Source organism: Microcaecilia unicolor, chromosome 5 (assembly GCF_901765095.1).
Source record: "Microcaecilia unicolor chromosome 5, aMicUni1.1, whole genome shotgun sequence".
Classification (NCBI taxonomy): Eukaryota; Metazoa; Chordata; class Amphibia; order Gymnophiona; family Siphonopidae; genus Microcaecilia; species Microcaecilia unicolor.
This window is the reverse complement of record NC_044035.1, coordinates 259068369-259085969: the sequence shown is the minus strand read 5'-3', so window position 1 is coordinate 259085969 and position 17601 is coordinate 259068369. Positions and strand designations below refer to the sequence as shown.

Sequence of the window (17601 nt, the reverse complement as noted above, 5' to 3'; positions counted from 1 at the left end):
GCAAGACCTTATGGCACCTACCTGGGCTTGGCTCCCAAGGGCATTAAAGGGCATTGGATGGGAGTTGGAAGAATGAGATGGGCGCAGCTGGTCCCATTCCTCTGGTGTCGAGCGGCCAATTTGGCCCCTCCCCCCGCGCACAATGGTGATACATCTAGGAAGAAACGATCTAGGAGCATGGTCTTGAATTGGTGCAAATGGCTAAGTTTGACTTGTCCATCATATCACAACCTTTTCCCCATACCCAAATGATTTGGTCCATTATAATCCCCAGATTGTGTCACAAACAGTGGAGATTATGGGGCAGAGCAAGAAAAAAGCTGAACAGGTAAATTGCAACATGCGTTATGCAAATAGGTGGCTTGCAGGTGACACATACATGGGCTGAGGAACTGTGCAAAGGGTTCTTCTGGAAGGATGGAGTGCACCTGTCCAATATCGGGAATGATCTGTTCAATAATTATCTGAAGAACGTACTAGAAGATGTATTTTTGGCACAACTGGCAGCAGCTAATGGGTATTATTATTATTATTTTTTGAACTCGGGGCCCGGGGCAAGTAATACTACCCTGGGCTGGTGGCGGGTGTACCCAAGCCTGATGGAGATAAGCTAGGCAGCTGGGACAGCTGCACTTACGGTTGAGCCCCCTTGGTGCGCGGCGGGGAGCTCTGGTTACTGTTTGTATCAGTCTTGCTAATGGCAGCGGACTGGGTTGGCATTCTAAAGCTGGAAAGCTTTGGTTGGCTTGGATATACTCAGTGTAAGTTGTGTTGTATTTAAGTAAAGCTGTGGCCAAGTTATTGCCATGTTCATAAAATACTTTTGAGTCCTGTTTTCATTTATGTCATCATGAAGTCCTTGGCAGGCAGGAGATGTCTCGGCTGCCTATGCTACAAGATTCCTCTCTACTGAATGTTTTTCAACTGCTGGGTCCTGTGATGAGACTTAACAACCAAACTGTGTGAGCCATTCAAAAATGGGCTTTTGTCTCTGCCCCTCCTCACTGTTTCCCTTTCACACTGCACATCTGCTCTAGCAACAAAGGGCAGCCTTAACTTCATTCTAGGTGCTACAGATTCTTCACCACTTTTGTTTCTGCCAAGCTTTTATTTCAAACTAGAAGAGCTCAGGAAATAGTTTAACAATGAAGCTGTGCAGCCTTCTCTTAAATTTCCTCACAATTTGTGTCTGGATTTACTCAGGTAGGTGGAGATTCAAAATTCTAAGTCCTCTGCTTTTCATTGTGTTGGCTTCTCAAATTTGTGGGAAAATAGAGGGTTTTTTTCCATGGTGTATAGCTCTACTGGTCCTGAAGAAGAAAATAATTTTTGCACGTTGTGACACCTTTTATTGTCCAATGGAAGAATTATCTGACGGCCCTGTGGTGCCTGAATTTTCCAGATCCTATCGATCCCTTATTCAGATGTGACCCATAAAATGAAAAACGCGCACTTGTATATTGGACACGCGATAATAGACATAAAAAAGGGATTGGTTTAACAAAAGTTTATGAATAATTATGCCAGTTGTGAAGGCTTCATCCCTAGCTACTGTTCATTTGCGCACCTTTCATAAACATTCAATTCGATTACCTTAAGAACAGTATTCACCTCCTGTTTTGGATCTAGAAAGGCTGCGAGCTCTACTTTGGAATCTAAAGACTTCTTTTAGGGAATTTAAATATCATTGAAGAATGGTGAGGTCTGTAGAGAAATGTGACTGTCCAGAAAGGAGAAGGAGAAGAAGGCACATTTAAAAAAAGGGGGGGACCCCCCCACACACACACGCACTTTGAATGAAAATTTTTGATTGTAGAATATGGTGAACTCATACTAGAGGGCTGCAGCAAAAACATATATATGGCCCACTGAGTGAAAGGTATCAAAAGTGGAGTACATGACTTGTTTATACCATAAGATAGAGGGATATCAACTGCATAATACCGCCAAGTTTCAGCCTCAGGTATGGACTAATTATGTCTTTAAAAAATGAGAAACATTTATCAATAAAAAAAAAAGTAATTAACCCTGGAAATCACACACCCCACTTTGGGTACCTGCAGTTTTTTAGGCTGTAGAAAGGATAGCTTCCTACATGGAGAAAATGTTACTTTTAGCTGGGGTATGACTTGTGGTTTTCTCCCTGGAGCTTACTGATCTGGATCCAAAACAAATATAAATTTGGAACACCTTATATACTGATGCTTACACTTGCCATGCTTGAACTTTAGGGTACAGCAGAATATAAATGTTTATCTCAAGAATGTTTGTGCTTTAAGGGACAAAATACATTAAAACTTGCACTTACACTGTAACACAACTTATTACCATGCAGTAAATGCAAAACTAATGCAAGCTACAAGTGAGAGGTATTCCCAGCAAGTCTGCTGCAGGTGGTCCGTGTTGAAATGCCCATTACCGCACACTCCAGTTGAAAATATTGCAGAGGCACTTATCCTCTAAAATTATCCACACGAGTTATAGAATAGTGGTAGTTGCACGTGTAAGTTAATTTAATATGCAGCTGTTAATTGATGTGAATGAACAATAATTGGTTATAATTGCTATTAATTGGCACTAATTTGCATTTACGCATGTAACTGCCCTTAGTTGCTGTTCTACAAAATGTGGGTCATTATAGAAGTCATGCTTAGCACCAGGGGCGTAGCTACGTGGGGCCACGGGGACATGGGCCCCCGTAGATTTGGCCCTCCCCCCCCCCCCCCCGCTGCCAACCCTTCCCCGTCACCGTTGGGTATCTTTGCTGGCAGGGGTCCCCAACCCCCGCCAGCCAAAGTCCTCTTCTCCGGCGCGGCCGCATTGCTGATCTGCAAGGCTTCTGTTTCTGTGAGTCTGACATCCTGCACAATGAAAGCATAACCAGAAATATGCTTGCAAAATACTTATCAATAAGCAAAGAAAAAAGAAAATGTAGCATAAAAGTCCACTTTATGGAGAACCAAAGCCTACATAAACCACATCCAAATTGTTTAACCCTTAATAAGAAGTAGGGATGAAGAACAAAATTAAATAACCCTATTTAACCATCTTCAATCAGGAAAAAAAATTAACTTCATGTTTTCTCTTTTTACAACAAGAAATGTTCTAAATGAGTGGGATCCAAAAAAAGTATAGGAATTATTCCCCGATGTGACCAGACATTTACAAAGAAATTACAAAAAAAAGGAGGCTCCTACAGCCAAGACACGGGGGCTAAGCTGTAGAAATGCCTTTCTACACAACTCAGTTGGTCTAGCCGCATTGGGGAAAGCCATAATTTTCTGTCCACTTTTTTTTATTTTTTTTTTAGAAAATATGCTTTCACAATAGACATCTTATGTTCTTCCTTAAAAATCACATTACTAGCTTAATGTGGTTTAGTAAAAGGGCCCCTAAGTGCAGTGTACCGAGCACTAGTAAATAAATACATAAGACTGATGTATTTTATTTTTTACATCAAGTTTTCAGCTGCCAAAATACTGCACTAGAAAATCATGCTGAAAATTGAGAAACAAGATTAGTGTCCTGTGATGTAGTCTTTCTATTTCTGTATAATAAAGGTAGAAGCAGGCTTCTGAGTGCTATACCATTAGTGCTTAGGGCTGGAACCCAGCCCGGACACTTTTCCATACAGTTCTTGGGATTCCTGAGAATGTGTGTTACACTTTTTGTACTTTTTACTTTTATTTTCTGGGCTTTTAAAACTGGCCATCCATGGAGCTGCAGATTATTTCTTCTCCTTTTATCCTCCCTAATAGTACATTTATCTATCCGTGGATATATACAGGAAGCCACCACGGTTTTTAACCTCTAGAGCTGATGCTCTAGAATGCATACAACAGTGGGAGAGAAATATAGGGGTATCTTGGGACACAGACACAGTACCAGTATCAAAGTAGAAAAGACTGTTCTATTTGCCAAAACCACCACTCCACCATCCACAAACAATCTCTCTTTTCTCTCCCATTATGGGCTAGATTCTATATAAGGTGCCTAAAAAATCAGTGCCAAAAAAGCCCTATTCTATAAGCCACGCTTAAAGTTAAGCGCGGTTTATAGAATAGCACTTACACCTGGGAATCGCACCTAACTTTAGGTGTGGCCATTTGCACCAACTGAAACATGGTGCAAATGTCGCATATCCCCGCTATTCTACAATGCACATAAGTACTAGGAATGCCCCTGTTCCACCCATGACATTTCCATTTCCATGCATTTTTCAGATCATGCGTAAAATTTAGATATTTATTTATTAGGATTTATTTACTGCCTTTTTGAAGGAATTCACTCAAGGCGGTGTACAGTAAGAATAGATCAAACATGAGCAGTAGGCAGTTAGAGCAGTAAAAATATTCGAACAACAATTCAAAGTATGGCATAGTATACTACTTGCAATGACAACACAATATGTACTAGAACATTATAATTGGTAGTCAAGGGTAAGGCAAATTTGTAACATATAGATGAGTAAGAAAGTAGGAAGAATTAGAAAGTAAGGTGATTGATTTGAAGAAAGTTGCACGTGAAGTCAGAGAGATGGTTAAATGTTATCTCAGCTAGGGTACGAGTGGATAAACATGTCCCACTGCAGTATGTGCAGCCCGAGTCAATCCTTGTGTGTGTGAGTGAGACTAACAAGTTAGTTACTTCTTCCATTAAAGGCTTGGTTGAAGTGCCAAGCTTTCACCTGCTTCCTGAAGTAGAAGTAGTGTTGTGTTAAGCGGAGCCTTTCAGGCAATTCCAGAATGTGGGGGATACTCCGGAGAAGGCTCGCTTGCGGGTATCACATCGTGTAATGTCTTTTGGAGAGGGTGTAGTTAGTGAAAATCCTTGGGAGGACCTTAGTGTCCTTGGCGGTGTGTGGAGGATCATCCTATTCTTCAGATACTCTGGGCCATTTCCTTTCAGGACCTTGAAGATCAGACATAGAGTTTTGTACTGTATTGTACTGGTAGCCAATGAAGTTTTTGCAGAAATGGTGTGATGTGGTCACGTCGCTTGCAACCTTCTATGAGTCTTGCTGCTGCATTCTGAATCAACTGGAGCTGGTGCAGGCCCTTTGTAGTCAGACCATTGTATAGTGCATTGCAGTAATCCAGTCTTGATGTTACCATGGCATGCACAACTGGGATAAGATTTACCTTCTCGATGTAAGGAGAGAGGCAGTGTAGCTGTCGCAAATAGTAGACGCAGCTCTTGAAGGTTGTTTTGATTTGGGGAATCAGAGTAAGTGTTGAATCTAACTGTATTCCAAGGTTCCTGACTTGTGATTTGAGGGGGAGTTCATACTTCCCAAAAGGGATTTTGATGTCAGATATAGAGAGGTGTGGTAGCCGTATTAGTCCACTTTTAAAGGTAATCAATAGAAATAAAACAAAATAAAACATGGAAAAGAAAATAAGATGATACCTTTTTATTGTATATAACTTAATACATTTCTTGATTAGCTTTTGAAGGTTGCCCATCGTCAGATCAGAAATAAGCAAATGTTGGTAGATGACAGTATATCTGAAACAGTAACAGTCTAACAGGATGGGGATGGATAGGTGAGAGTCAGGGAGACTACTACTACTACTATTTAGCATTTCTATAGCGCTACAAGGCGTACGCAGCGCTGCACAAACATAGAAAAAAGACAGTCCCTGCTCAAAGAGCTTACAATCTAATAGACAAGAAATAAAGTAAGCAAATCAAGGTTACAGAGCAATACAATTTACAAAGCAATACAATTTTATGCTTTATAATGGGCTAGAAAACCCAGAACTTTGTTAAGTCCTGTCTGGCGGATGTCAAAATATTTGATCATTCTGACTTCAAAGGTCTTACGTTCCTGTATTGTTTTAAAGTTCCCTTTAAGGATCCTTACCATAAAATCACTGGTACAGTGTTCTGGGTTTGTAAAGTGCTGTCCCACAGGCGTGACATCTTTGTTAGTACTGGCATTTTTCATATGATGTCTGTATAAATTAAATCTCTTCTTTAGCATCTGACTTGTTTCTCCAATGTAGCAGCCTTCATCGCATTTTTTTACACTGAATTATATATACCACATTGGAAGATAAGCATGTGAAAGATTCCTTAATGTTGAATATTCTTCCGACCGTGGGGTCCTGAGATATTTTGGCATAGTTTGCAGCTGGATGTATTACATGGATGTGTGCCATTCTTTTCTTTTTGAGTCTGTGTTGGGAGCTTACTTCTAATTAGCTTGTGTTTTAAATTGGGTGGCTGTCGGAAGGCCAGCACTAGTGGGGATGGGAATATCTCTTTCAGTAATTCATCCTCCTGGAGTAGAGGCTGCAGGTCTCTTATGATTTTTCTTAATTTTTCTAGCTCTCGGTTGTATGTCACTATAAGGGGGATTCTGTCTGTGGCTTTTTTTTCTTTGTACTGTAGCAGATTTTCCCTGGGTGTTTTGAGGGAGGAGGCAATATTCTTGGAGATTATTTTGGGGTTGTAGCCTTTCTATTTGAAGGATGCAGTCAGGGTTTCGAGGTTTCTATCTCTGTCCCCTGGGTCAGAGCAGATACGGTGATATCTTGTGGATTGGCTGTAAATAATGGATCTTTTTGTATGTGAAGGGTGGAAGCTGGAGTTGTGCAGGTAGCTGCATTTGTCTGTGGGTTTCTTGTATATGGTTGTTTGTATATAGCCATCGCTGATTGAGACTGTGGTGTCCAAAAAGTTGTCAGATATGATGTCAGGTATGTATCCACTTGTGTTAGGGACCCAGAGAAGCTCGGTTTTACTTGGGTTCAGGCAAAGTTTGTTGTGTTTAGCCCATTCTTGAATTGATGTTAGACAAGTGATCAGTTTATTCAAGGCTGTAGGTAAGTCAGGTTCAATGGGTATGAGTAGCTGCACATCAGCCACATAGATGTAGAACTGAGTATCCATTGACCAAATCAGCTCAGCTAGTGGCTTGAGGTGGATATTGAACAGAATAGGTGACAGTTTCGATCCTTATGGTACCCTGCAGGTCAGTGTCCATGGTGGTGATGAGTTGCTGCCAATCATTATGGATTGTTGCCTGTCTGATAGATAGGATCTGAACCAGGCAAGTACTGTTCCATTGATACTTGTTTCTGTCAGTTGTGCTAGCAAGATATCATGATCCACAGAGTCAAAAGCTGCTGAGAAATCTAGCAGTACTAACATCGAGGCAAATCCCTTGTCTCGGTTTCTGTGAAGATCATCTAGCAGGGATACGAAGACCGTTTCTGGATCCTGCACCTAAATTCATATGTGAAAAGTTCAATTAAATTTAATTAGTACTGATAATTGCTTGATAAAAAGCCAGTTATTGGCACTAATTAGCTTGCAATTCAATTAAATTGTACGCACAAATTAGGTAGGCGCCCAAATTTGCACATGCAATTTTTGGTAGCTTTTATGGAATTAGGGGGTACATGGGCAGATTCAGAATTCCACAACATATCTGGTAAATAAGTTTATAATCTCTGATGTATGAATAAATTGATACAGCCATATACTGAAGTACAAACATACAGAAACACATCAGAGGGCATAAACTAAAAATAAGGGATTGTAATTGGATCATTAGGCATAGATTTATGCATAGGCAACTACCTAGGGTGCCAAAGTTTCAAGATGCTAAAGAAACAATCATTCCAAATAAAGAAACTCTACACAGGAAATTAAATATTACAATCAATATATCACTGTATGGGGGAAATTACAATATCATCCCCAAAACAAAATGTTCTGCTTAAAGCACACAGCGGATAGAGTAAATTACACACTGGCTGAAACAATCAACTATAAGCTTTAACTGAACAATGGGGGGGTGGGGGGGGAGAGATCCTCAGCATTGAGATCTTCACATTTCAAAGGGAAAACAATTGAAAATTTGCAACCTTAAAACCAACCCCGCCCCCCATAACAATTCATGAAAAATTGTGTTTGACTCAGCCAGCCAACGTCCATTCCAAAAGTGTAAATAATGATGTCCATTATAGCATTCCACAATATTCTTTAAATACAAATTCCAATCCCCCTCCCTAAAGCTAATCCCCATCCAAACTAATTTTGTCATGAATGAAGTTTAACCTATTACCTTCAGCTCTTATCGTAAGACGAACTTTCCTCCTGTAATCTAACCCACTCTGTCCCTCTACCTCAACTATGTATTTCTCCTGTCCGGAACTGGTAATCACCACTTATGGAACTATGTAAGCCACATTGAGCCTGCAAATAATTGGGGAAAGGTGGGATACAAATGTTATAAATAAATAAATAAATAAATAAATAAATAAAAATAACTTTTCAGTGAAAAAATCTGAAGAATAGTCACTTATCTCATTAGAACAGGAAAATCCCAACAAGGAATCCTTGTTTTGCCGAAGCTGCTTCAGGGGTAAGTTCTTTTCTTGGGTACGTACAGCCCAGATTCAAGATGTCCACTGGATATATCCACAAATGCTGGCACTTGAAATAGCCAATCAGGCTCAACAGTACACAATGTCAATATCCACCACTATTCATGTTGTCATAAGATACACACTTAGGGAAAGCAGAGCCATTTAGGTCCCGCATTAATGTTCCCACTAGCATGTAGTACCTGCCAGCAGTTAACATGGAAGCACTTAGCACCTCTTTAGGAAGTGGTCAGGGCAGCTGAGACAGAACCAGGGCAGGGCCACCATCCCCCACTCAGGCTGCAATTGCTCCCCCCTCCCCCACCCATTTTCAGCATTTGCCTTATCAGTGTCCTGATCCAACCCTTATATTCAGCATTTTCCCTCTGTGTGTGTGTCTTGCCGTATTCTGAATTTCCCCCTCTGTGTCCCTGTCCCTATCTCTGCTCCTCCCCCTGTGATCAGTATTATTCTTCTGTGTCCCTGTTCCTAGTCCGGAAGTCTTGCGAGGCCGCCGCTTGAAGTCTCATCAGCCATTTTGAAGCAGCGCCAGTAGCAAGCGGGACTGCGGGAGACTTACTTTCCTCTTTTTGAGGACACTGTGGGACATCCAATTCTAGCCTGCCCGTTTGTCTGCAAACCCGGGCAAGCTGGAAAAACTCGCCCGGATGGTCCTCAAAAGGAGGACATGTCTGGGTAAAACTGGATATATGGTAACCCTACCTGTTCCCCCCCTGTGTCCAACATTGCCCCTCTGTGTCCCTATTCCTTCTCCCTCCATGCCCAGCATCTCTTCTCTGTCTCTCTGTCCCTCCCCTCTTTCTTCCCTTCTGCCCCCTTGGGTGCAGTATCTCTCCTCTCTCTTCCCACCCACCCACCCACCCACCCCTCACAGTTCAGTATGGCTCCCTGCTGGGTCCCCAGTGCCTCTTCTCCTCTGTTCCATCCAGCATCTTCTTTCCCCATTTCTTCTCTTTCTTCTCCCCCCCCCCCCCCCCCCCCCCCCCCCCCACGGTCTGTCTGTTTCTCTCTCTCTCTCTCTCTCTTTTCCTCCCTCAAGCTAGTCCAACATCTATCCCTCTCCTTCTCCCCTTTCCATCCAGCACCTTTTCTTGCCTGTCTGTCCCTCCCTCCCTCCCCCTTTCCTGGTCCAGCAGAACAACACCTCTCTCTCCTTCTCTCTGAGCCCCGTAGGTCCATTGTTTCTCCGGCTCACTGGTGCTGCTACCTTGATTGCTGCTAATGGCAGAGGCACCGCAGTGCCAGCAATTGAAAGACGCTGCCTCGGGGCCTCGATCTTACCTGTGACGCGTCCTGCCCATGTGGAACAGGAAGTTGCATCAGAGGAGGCAAGATGCGTCATAAGGAAGAACAAGATCCCAAGGCAGCTCCTTTTAATCGCCGCAGTGCCTCTACCGGCAGCGATCAAGGTAATTAATAGCACCAGTGAACCGCGGGGAGCAGGAGTGCTGCCGGCAGTGGGACAGTGCATCAAATGAATCGAGAGTCCTCTGGTGGAGCATTGCACTTGCCATGCCATTGCCACCTATGTCAGGCCCCAAAATATTGGGGGTGCTCGAGCACCCATAGCACCCAGAATACACCTATGTACACCACTACAATAGCCCTTATGTCTGCAGGTGTCACCTATATGTGGATACAGTAGGTTTTTGGTCTGTTTTGGAGATCTCACACTTTTCACTACAAGTGTAACTGTTAGAGTGGACTATGGGCCTGGGTTCCCTTCTCTACAGTGCATTACATAGAGCAGCAAGCAGGTCTCTGGAGTGGCCTAGTGATTGAATAGGACTGGCCATAACATCAGAATCTGTCATAGAGGCTGGTATGTACTGTTTCTTTCACATCTTTGGGGGGGTGGGAGGGGGTCAGTGACCTCTGGGGGAATAAGGGGGGAGGTCATGCCATAATCCCTCCAGTGGTCATTTAGGGCATCTTTTTGTGACTTAATCTTGTCTAACTTTTAGCCATGGACGTTTTTGCTTTGTTCCATTATGGCAGAAAATCGTCCAAGTTTTGGGAATGCTGAAATCCTGCCCCCAACATGGGGGCACTGCATATGAACTGCATAGAAAATCTTCTTAAAAATAGGTTTTGAAAATAGAGATGTGGATGTTTTGGCAAAAAAAAAAAAAACTATGTCCATCTGCTGCTTTGTTTCGCTTCTTGAATGTTTTTCTGTTTTGAGAACGAACCCCTTAATATATAGAAATTTATGTCATGCATATTCATTGTGGATATCTTGACAACCAGACAGGCTTGATGTGTTCCCTGTTCTAACCACTAGGCTATCTACACTCTGCAGGATCTACAAATAATAACCTCATTGTTAGGACTACTGTGGATATTATGTGCTAATCAGTACACTTCAGAAATACATTTTTCGTGTGCCCAGAGGTGTATTTAACCCCTTTGATACTGATAAGGTTTAATCCTTTGAATGTAACTAACTAAATTCAAAATAAAAAGTTAGAGTGACCCAAACTGGAGTGAATTTGGAGTGTTAAAATACTCCATTTGATGTTCCTCACTTCTATGCAAGCTTGTCTAAAACTGTCATTTATTAAAATCAGCATTACAATCAACATTGCAAAGGTTCATCATGTCCAGTGTCTTGTTTCCAACAGTTGCCAATTCTAGTTGCAAGTACCTGGCAGGATCCCAAAAAGTTAAACAGTATGGACTCCATAACACTCCATACTGTTTACCCCCATGGATAAGCTGTGGATTTCCCCAAGTCTACTTTGTTAATAATGGTTTATGGACTTTTCCTCCAGGAACCTTTCCAAACCTAGATACTCTAACCACTTTTACCCATTTAGCAACAAATTCCAGACCTTAATTACGTGTTTAGTGAAAAGGGGATATTTCTGATTTTCTTCTAGTGAGCTTGCTGTTAGTCCACTTGAATGCTTAGAAATAAGGGTTAACAAAAAAAATCTCTCTCTCTCTCTCTCTCTCTCTCTCTATATATATATTTTTTTTTTTTAATTGGACTAGCAGTATTTCTTGACAAGTATACTAAGGGCCCAAAGCACAAAGGCAGCCATAAAATATGGCTGCCTCAGTAAAATTTAGTGACTCACTAACAGCTAGCAATGCACAAAGAGGATCACATACAAATGAGTTACAGGGATCCCCCATTGTGCATCGCTGGCTGTTTGCCAGTCCGCAAATGCACTTGACAGCTCTGATGCACTGGATCCTCCACAACCCCACAATTTTTTCTCCCATGCATGAACACCACCCCTCCTTACCCCGACCCTGTCCCCCACCCGCACCCCTCCCTGTACATTTACAACAAGGTGGAGGCAGAAGGGTAGGAGCAACAGTTCCTCCTTCCTGCTTCGGGCCCTCCCAGAACAAAACGGCAGCGCCTAAAAAGATAAATGCACAGAGCACAAAACCTTGTTCGAAATAGTATTTTCAAAAAAAACCCAAATATGTTTTTCTTTTTTCGAAAATAGGTATTTCCTATTCGGATTTAGCGCAAAACATCCAAAGTCTGACTTAGACGTACCATGAAAAATGCCCCCCACATATGTTAAGCTGTATTTCTGTGTTTTAAATGTGATGTAGAAGTGTTTATGTAAAGGAAGAACAGCAATCATATTCACTAGTGGCAGAGTTCAGAGCCCCATCATATTCAGTTTCTTGGCACATTTCTCTCATTCTTGTACCCTCCATGTCAATGCACATTCTAAATATTTGAATACTTCTATTGCATTACTTAGTGTATGCAGGGCTTTATAAATATACCTAAGAGAAAGTCCCTGCATAATAGAGTTTACAATTTAATCAGCACAAACAAGTCTGTTCCATATGTAGGAGTAGTAAGTAAAACAGATGGAATGTGGAGTCAGGAGTTGGTAACAGAGGAAAAGAGCAGAGAGGAGAGTGACGTGCCCAAAGAGAAAAGAAAGGAGAGACAATGAAAAGCCACAGAATAAATCCATGCATAGGAGCTTGCATGAGCTTGAACTATATGCAGAAATAGGGAGCTAATGAAGTGGCTTGAGAAGAGTATTTGTATGGGTATAGGGCCAAATTCTATATATGGTGCCTGAAAAATCCACACGGAAAACATTCCTACCTAAGCGTATTCTATAAGCGGTGCCTATAGTGCTCTGGTGATCTAGTGGCCTCTTCAGGGCAGGAAAGAGCCCCCTCTTTCCTCCTTGGGCGGCTGTAGACCTGTCTTGCTCCTGTCACTGATTCAAAATGGCTGCCAAGAGTTCAAGTAGTGACCTTGCAAGACCTCGCGAGGCTTCTGCTCAAACTCTCAGCAGTCATTTTGAAGCAGCACTGGGAGCAAGATAGTCTGCAGCCACACCGAGCAGGCAAGAGGGGGCTCTTTCCTGCCCCGAAGAAGTCACTAGACCACCAGGGCACTACAATAAAGTAAAGGAGGGGAGGGGAGGATAGGACATCCTGAGGCTTGCCTAGTGACGATCCTAGGTCAGCTGCCACCCGGGGCGGATCGCCGATGCGCGCACCCCCCACCCCACAGCGCATCAACCCCCCCCCCCCCGGTGCATTTCCGTGCGGCTCTCGGCTCCGCTGGCTCTCTGCTCCCTCTGCCCCGGAACAGGAAGTAACCTGTTCCGGGGCAGAGGGAGCAGGGAACCAGCGGAGCCAACAGGCGTGCGGCTGCTCTCTGCACCCCCCCCAGCAGCGTGCACCTGGGGCGGACTGCCCCCACCGCCCTGCCCTTGGTAAGCCGCTGGGCTTGCCTGCCCGCCAGCCAACGAGTTTATTGTATAATAATGTGCATAGATTGTGGAAACACCCATGCCCTGGCCATGGTCACTCCCCCTTTTCAACTAAGCGACTTAGAATGTAGGTGCACCACGTTAAAGTATACACTTAGTGAGTTCTGCGTGTCAATCTTAATTAATGCCAGGGGGGAGTACACTTGGGCAAAGCATGGATGGACCATGGGCATGTCTCCCAGTTATGTATTTTATTTATTTATTTATTACATTTGTACCCCGCGCTTTCCCACACACAGCAGGTTCAATGCGGCTTACATAGTAAATGGAATTACAAAGTTTTGAGGAGAAAATTTCCAACTGTAATAAAACATAGTAATAGTAGGGTTTTAAGAGTATTTTAATTGAACATGGAAGGGTAAACAACGATAGGATAAGCAAAAGGAAAAGAGATTGGGAGGAGTATGGTGTAGGAAAGATGGAGAAGAAAAGACTGGGGGATGAGTAGAGGAGATTGGGAGAAATGGTCTAAGATAAAATCAGCGTCAGAGCAGGAGTTTTGTGGGTGGGCTTATAAGGTTAAGTTGGGTCATTAGTCGGGTTATTATATTATTATAAATTATGCACATCACTTAGTGCACTTGTGTGTCAACTTACACTTCCCATTGATGTAGTGTAAGAGGGCACACCTAAACACAGGTGCACCAATGCCAACCTATACTAGTATTTTAAAAGAATCTTGGCACCAAGATGCCCTTATAGAATTGGCACTAAGTACATAGCATTGGGGCAGCAAAACTGAGGTGCCAATATATAGAATTGCCATGCTAGTGTTTAAAGTTTATTTACCTTCCTAAATTCTCTCAATTTATTGCACAAAAGTTGTCTCTCTTACTACCTTTCTCTACTTGAATCTGTGTCTTGGTCTTTTTACTCTCTCTATTATGGGAACAGATTTATAACATGCTCTCTTATCATTAAAGATGCCGTGGCTGACAGCAATCCTCCTGTAGTTTATGGAAAATTACATGATTTGGTGTTCCTGAAGATTTCAAAGAAGTTGGAGAAGGGGGAAGAAGTTACCTGGAAGATTTCAGACAAGCTTATTGGTAAATTTAAAACTTCCCCCCAAACATCAAAACCCAGCACATGCCTTCTTCCAAATAATGGAAGGTGTCAGATATTTGATAATGGAACTCTCCGGATAGATCAGCTGAAGAAATATGATGAAACAATATACACAGTGGAAATATTTGATTTGCAAGGACATTCAAGAATAGAACACTTCAACTTGACAGTACTCGGTAAGCTATCCTGTCGCCTTTTCGTGTGGTATTTCTGTTTGCTAGTGATGCCGATCGGCTTTCATTTTATTTTCTCTCTGTGTAATGTGTTTCTTTCTTAAACTGTATTCTCTGCATTTTTTTGCAGTATTTCAAAAGTTAAAATACCAAAGGGACTTACAGAAATGTAAAAAATGCACTGTTAGGTCTTAAGGTGCATTTCACCTAAAACTGAGAGTGTGTCTTGTTGCAGCTGTGGCTGTCCATACGCTTATATTTCTGGGTGCATACGCAATCAGAGCAGCAAATTTGTGGCAGGAATTACACGCATGCATAGTGGAATGAATAATGCTGAAGTGCTGGTACAGTTCCTAACCACTGTTAGTAGAAGAGGAAGGCCTGTGGTGGTGCAGGTCACACCAGCGCCAACAGCAGCATTCTGCATGAGTTGTAGACATTTAAAATTAGTCTGTGCCTTACCCTGATAAGAGGCATTGCAATATTCTAAGCAGTATACGGTTAACATTCAGCCAGTGTGGTCACTGGCTTACAGTAAGTTAAATGTTGATGTTTAACCTAATCAGTAGATTCAGTGCTGCTGTGCATACAAGCAGTGGCACCACAGATACTGCCCTACAGATAGTGCACTAACCATGCTGACACACCAAGGGGCATTTTCAGGACAGCCGAGTCAGAATAGGGACATCTCAGGTCAGATCATCTCAAATGGACATCTATCTCACATGTATTTTCGAACAGGATAGAGTCTTTAAATACATGAAATGGATGTTCATACGCTGGAAACTTCCAGCATGAACATCCATTTTACACACTAAAATGTCCACATTTTGAAGGGGGGGGGGGGGGGGGGGGGGGGGGGGGAAACAAGGGACATGGACATCTGTATAGCACAAAAGAGCCACACAGATATCTATGCACAGCAGAGGCTCAGTTTAGTGGTTAGTGCAATGCACTGTAAGTCAAAGAACCAAGGTTCAAATCCAACTTTAAATTTGTTTTTGGAACTGTGAGCCCTTCAGGAATAGAAGGTACCTCCTGTACCTGAATGTACACCACTTTAATAGCCTTCAGGCTTCCAGGTGTCTTATCTATTTAGGTACAGGAGCTATTTTTCTGTTTCTGGAGGGTTCACAATAAAAATAAATGTTTAAAAAACAGTCAAAGTGGTTCTTGAACCTGGGTCCCTTGGCTCCTAATCCACTGTACTAACCACTACTAGGTTACTCCTCAGACCTGAACCCCACTTAAAAATGCCATTACACCTGAAGCTGTCATAAGGCCTGATATCCCCTTCCAGTTTCACTTTCAGGGGAGAGGGAAGAGGACAGCAATCACTGGGGGAGTAAGGGGGTGTCATGACTTAATCTCTCCAGTGAACAGCTGCTCAATTAAGCATCTTTCTGTAACCTGGACATTCTTAAAACAGGTCTAAATAAGGATGTCCTTCTTTTTAGACATTTCTTCCCCTTTGGTAATTGCTGTTGGACGTCCAGACTTCAGGCCCTTCTTAGTGCAGCCCAGAACACACCCCCATGCTTTTTGGACATACTGCAGTGTTGGACATCCATATTCTGCCTTTGCAGAATTGGGATTTGTACATTTAAAGTGCATGGACTATCATTTCGGCCTTTTGAGATGTCCACATGCTTCTGTAATCCCCTGGGAAAACTGATAATGAGAGTTTCTGGGACAGTTTTCCCCAGGGAATTGCTAAATGAGAATGCCTGTCATGGGGCGGGGGGATGCGAGTGGTGGTCTGCTGGAGGGTGGACCCAGAAGAGTTTAGTATAATTTGACCCCTCCATGTAGGGGGCAGGGTTGATATGGTTCATGTTCATAAGCTGTTTGAGTTATGGAAAAATATGATTTTTATGACTGACAGATGATTGTGCTTCAGGGGTAGAGTTGGTTGGAATAAAACCTGCATGTGCTGGGGTTCACAAGGTCTTTGGCTGCTCATGCACCCAGCTGAGACCCCAGAAATTCAGGGGATGTCCTGCTCTGGCATAAGAAGCAGAGGCTGGAAGAAGAATGTGGATTGGTCTATGTTCAGTCAGTAGCAAAGGCCGAATGCGTCAGAGTATCTGTCCAAGTCTCTGTGCGTGCGTCTGACATCAGACGCACAAACAGAAACTTCAACAGATGCTCATTCAACAAGGAACGCCCCGCAACCGAAAAGAGAAGTTCACCTCCATCAGCAGAGGTACGCAGAGGCTTCGGGGGAGGTTTTCCGGAGGAAAGGGTGGTGTCCAGAGGGTCGCGCCACGGGGGGGGGGGGGCAGGCAGTAACGCCAAGGGGGGGGTTCAACTCCGTGGGAGGGGCGTAAAGGGGGCCTTGAACTGGGAGGGAGGGGGTCTGCAACTTGGCAGGGAGGGAGAAACGGAGGGACAAAGGGGGGTTGGGAGGGAGGGAGGGAGGGCGGGGGGGGGGGGGGGCATGGAACTCGGCAGGGAGGGAGGATGGGTGGGAATTTCCCTTGCTAGCACCTGTGTAGGAGGTAATTAAAGGGAGATGGAGCAGTTGCAGGAGATAGTTTTCAGGGGTGGTGGCAGTTTGAAACAAACAGTTCCCTAACTGCTATGTTTCACTGTATGTAAGTTTCTGTGCTGCAGATGCTGGAATTAGTTTGGGCCATTTTTAGAGAGGGATTTATTTCTCTGGAACCCCAATCCAATCTGGCCCATTTTTGAACTTGATGTGTCTTTTTGCCTGTTTCCCCCTGTTATTTTGCTCTCAGACAGACAGAAAAAGGTTTCTTGGCCCACTTTGTATAATTCTTTCCTACTTCCAAAGGGTTTGAAAGAATAAAAAGGATCAGTGACATCACCTATTCTTGAGAGACACTACAAATACGTTTTCTGGGTTGAGTATTCCTGTAGGGGCATCGTCTCTTCCAGCTGTTATAACAGGAGGAGGCAGGGTAAACCCCTCAAAGGTACCCCAACTCCCAGGAGCGGTTCTAGCAATGTCAATGATGCATATCTGCCCTCTTCTTAGACTGCTGGTTCCAGTCTTCTTTCTAAGCAAAAAATACTTCATGGAGGCAGCTGGATTCCACTGGGCACTAGAGCTAAGTCCCAGGGGGTCTTAGCGGTTCTTGATCTTTCTCTCCACTGCCTCTGCTATCCAGGCCCCTCTAGGTGGTTTCCAGCCTGCTTCACTCTTTCTCCCTCTCCTCCAGCAATAGA

General features: G+C 43.3%; 1 protein-coding gene across 2 annotated transcripts in view; it reads left to right on the top strand.

Annotated features, from left to right (window-relative positions):
• Window positions 1–1039: 1039 nt before the first annotated feature.
• The window catches only part of LOC115471400 (T-cell surface antigen CD2-like), a 60221-nt gene continuing 43659 nt past the window's right edge, over window positions 1040–17601 (top strand). For both annotated transcript variants that reach the window (XM_030205104.1, XM_030205103.1), the window contains exons 1-2: window positions 1040–1203; window positions 14092–14412. In XM_030205104.1, coding sequence (XP_030060964.1) covers window positions 1146–1203; window positions 14092–14412 — 379 coding nt within the window. In that variant the 5' untranslated portion in view covers window positions 1040–1145. The remainder of the gene's footprint in view (window positions 1204–14091; window positions 14413–17601) is intronic.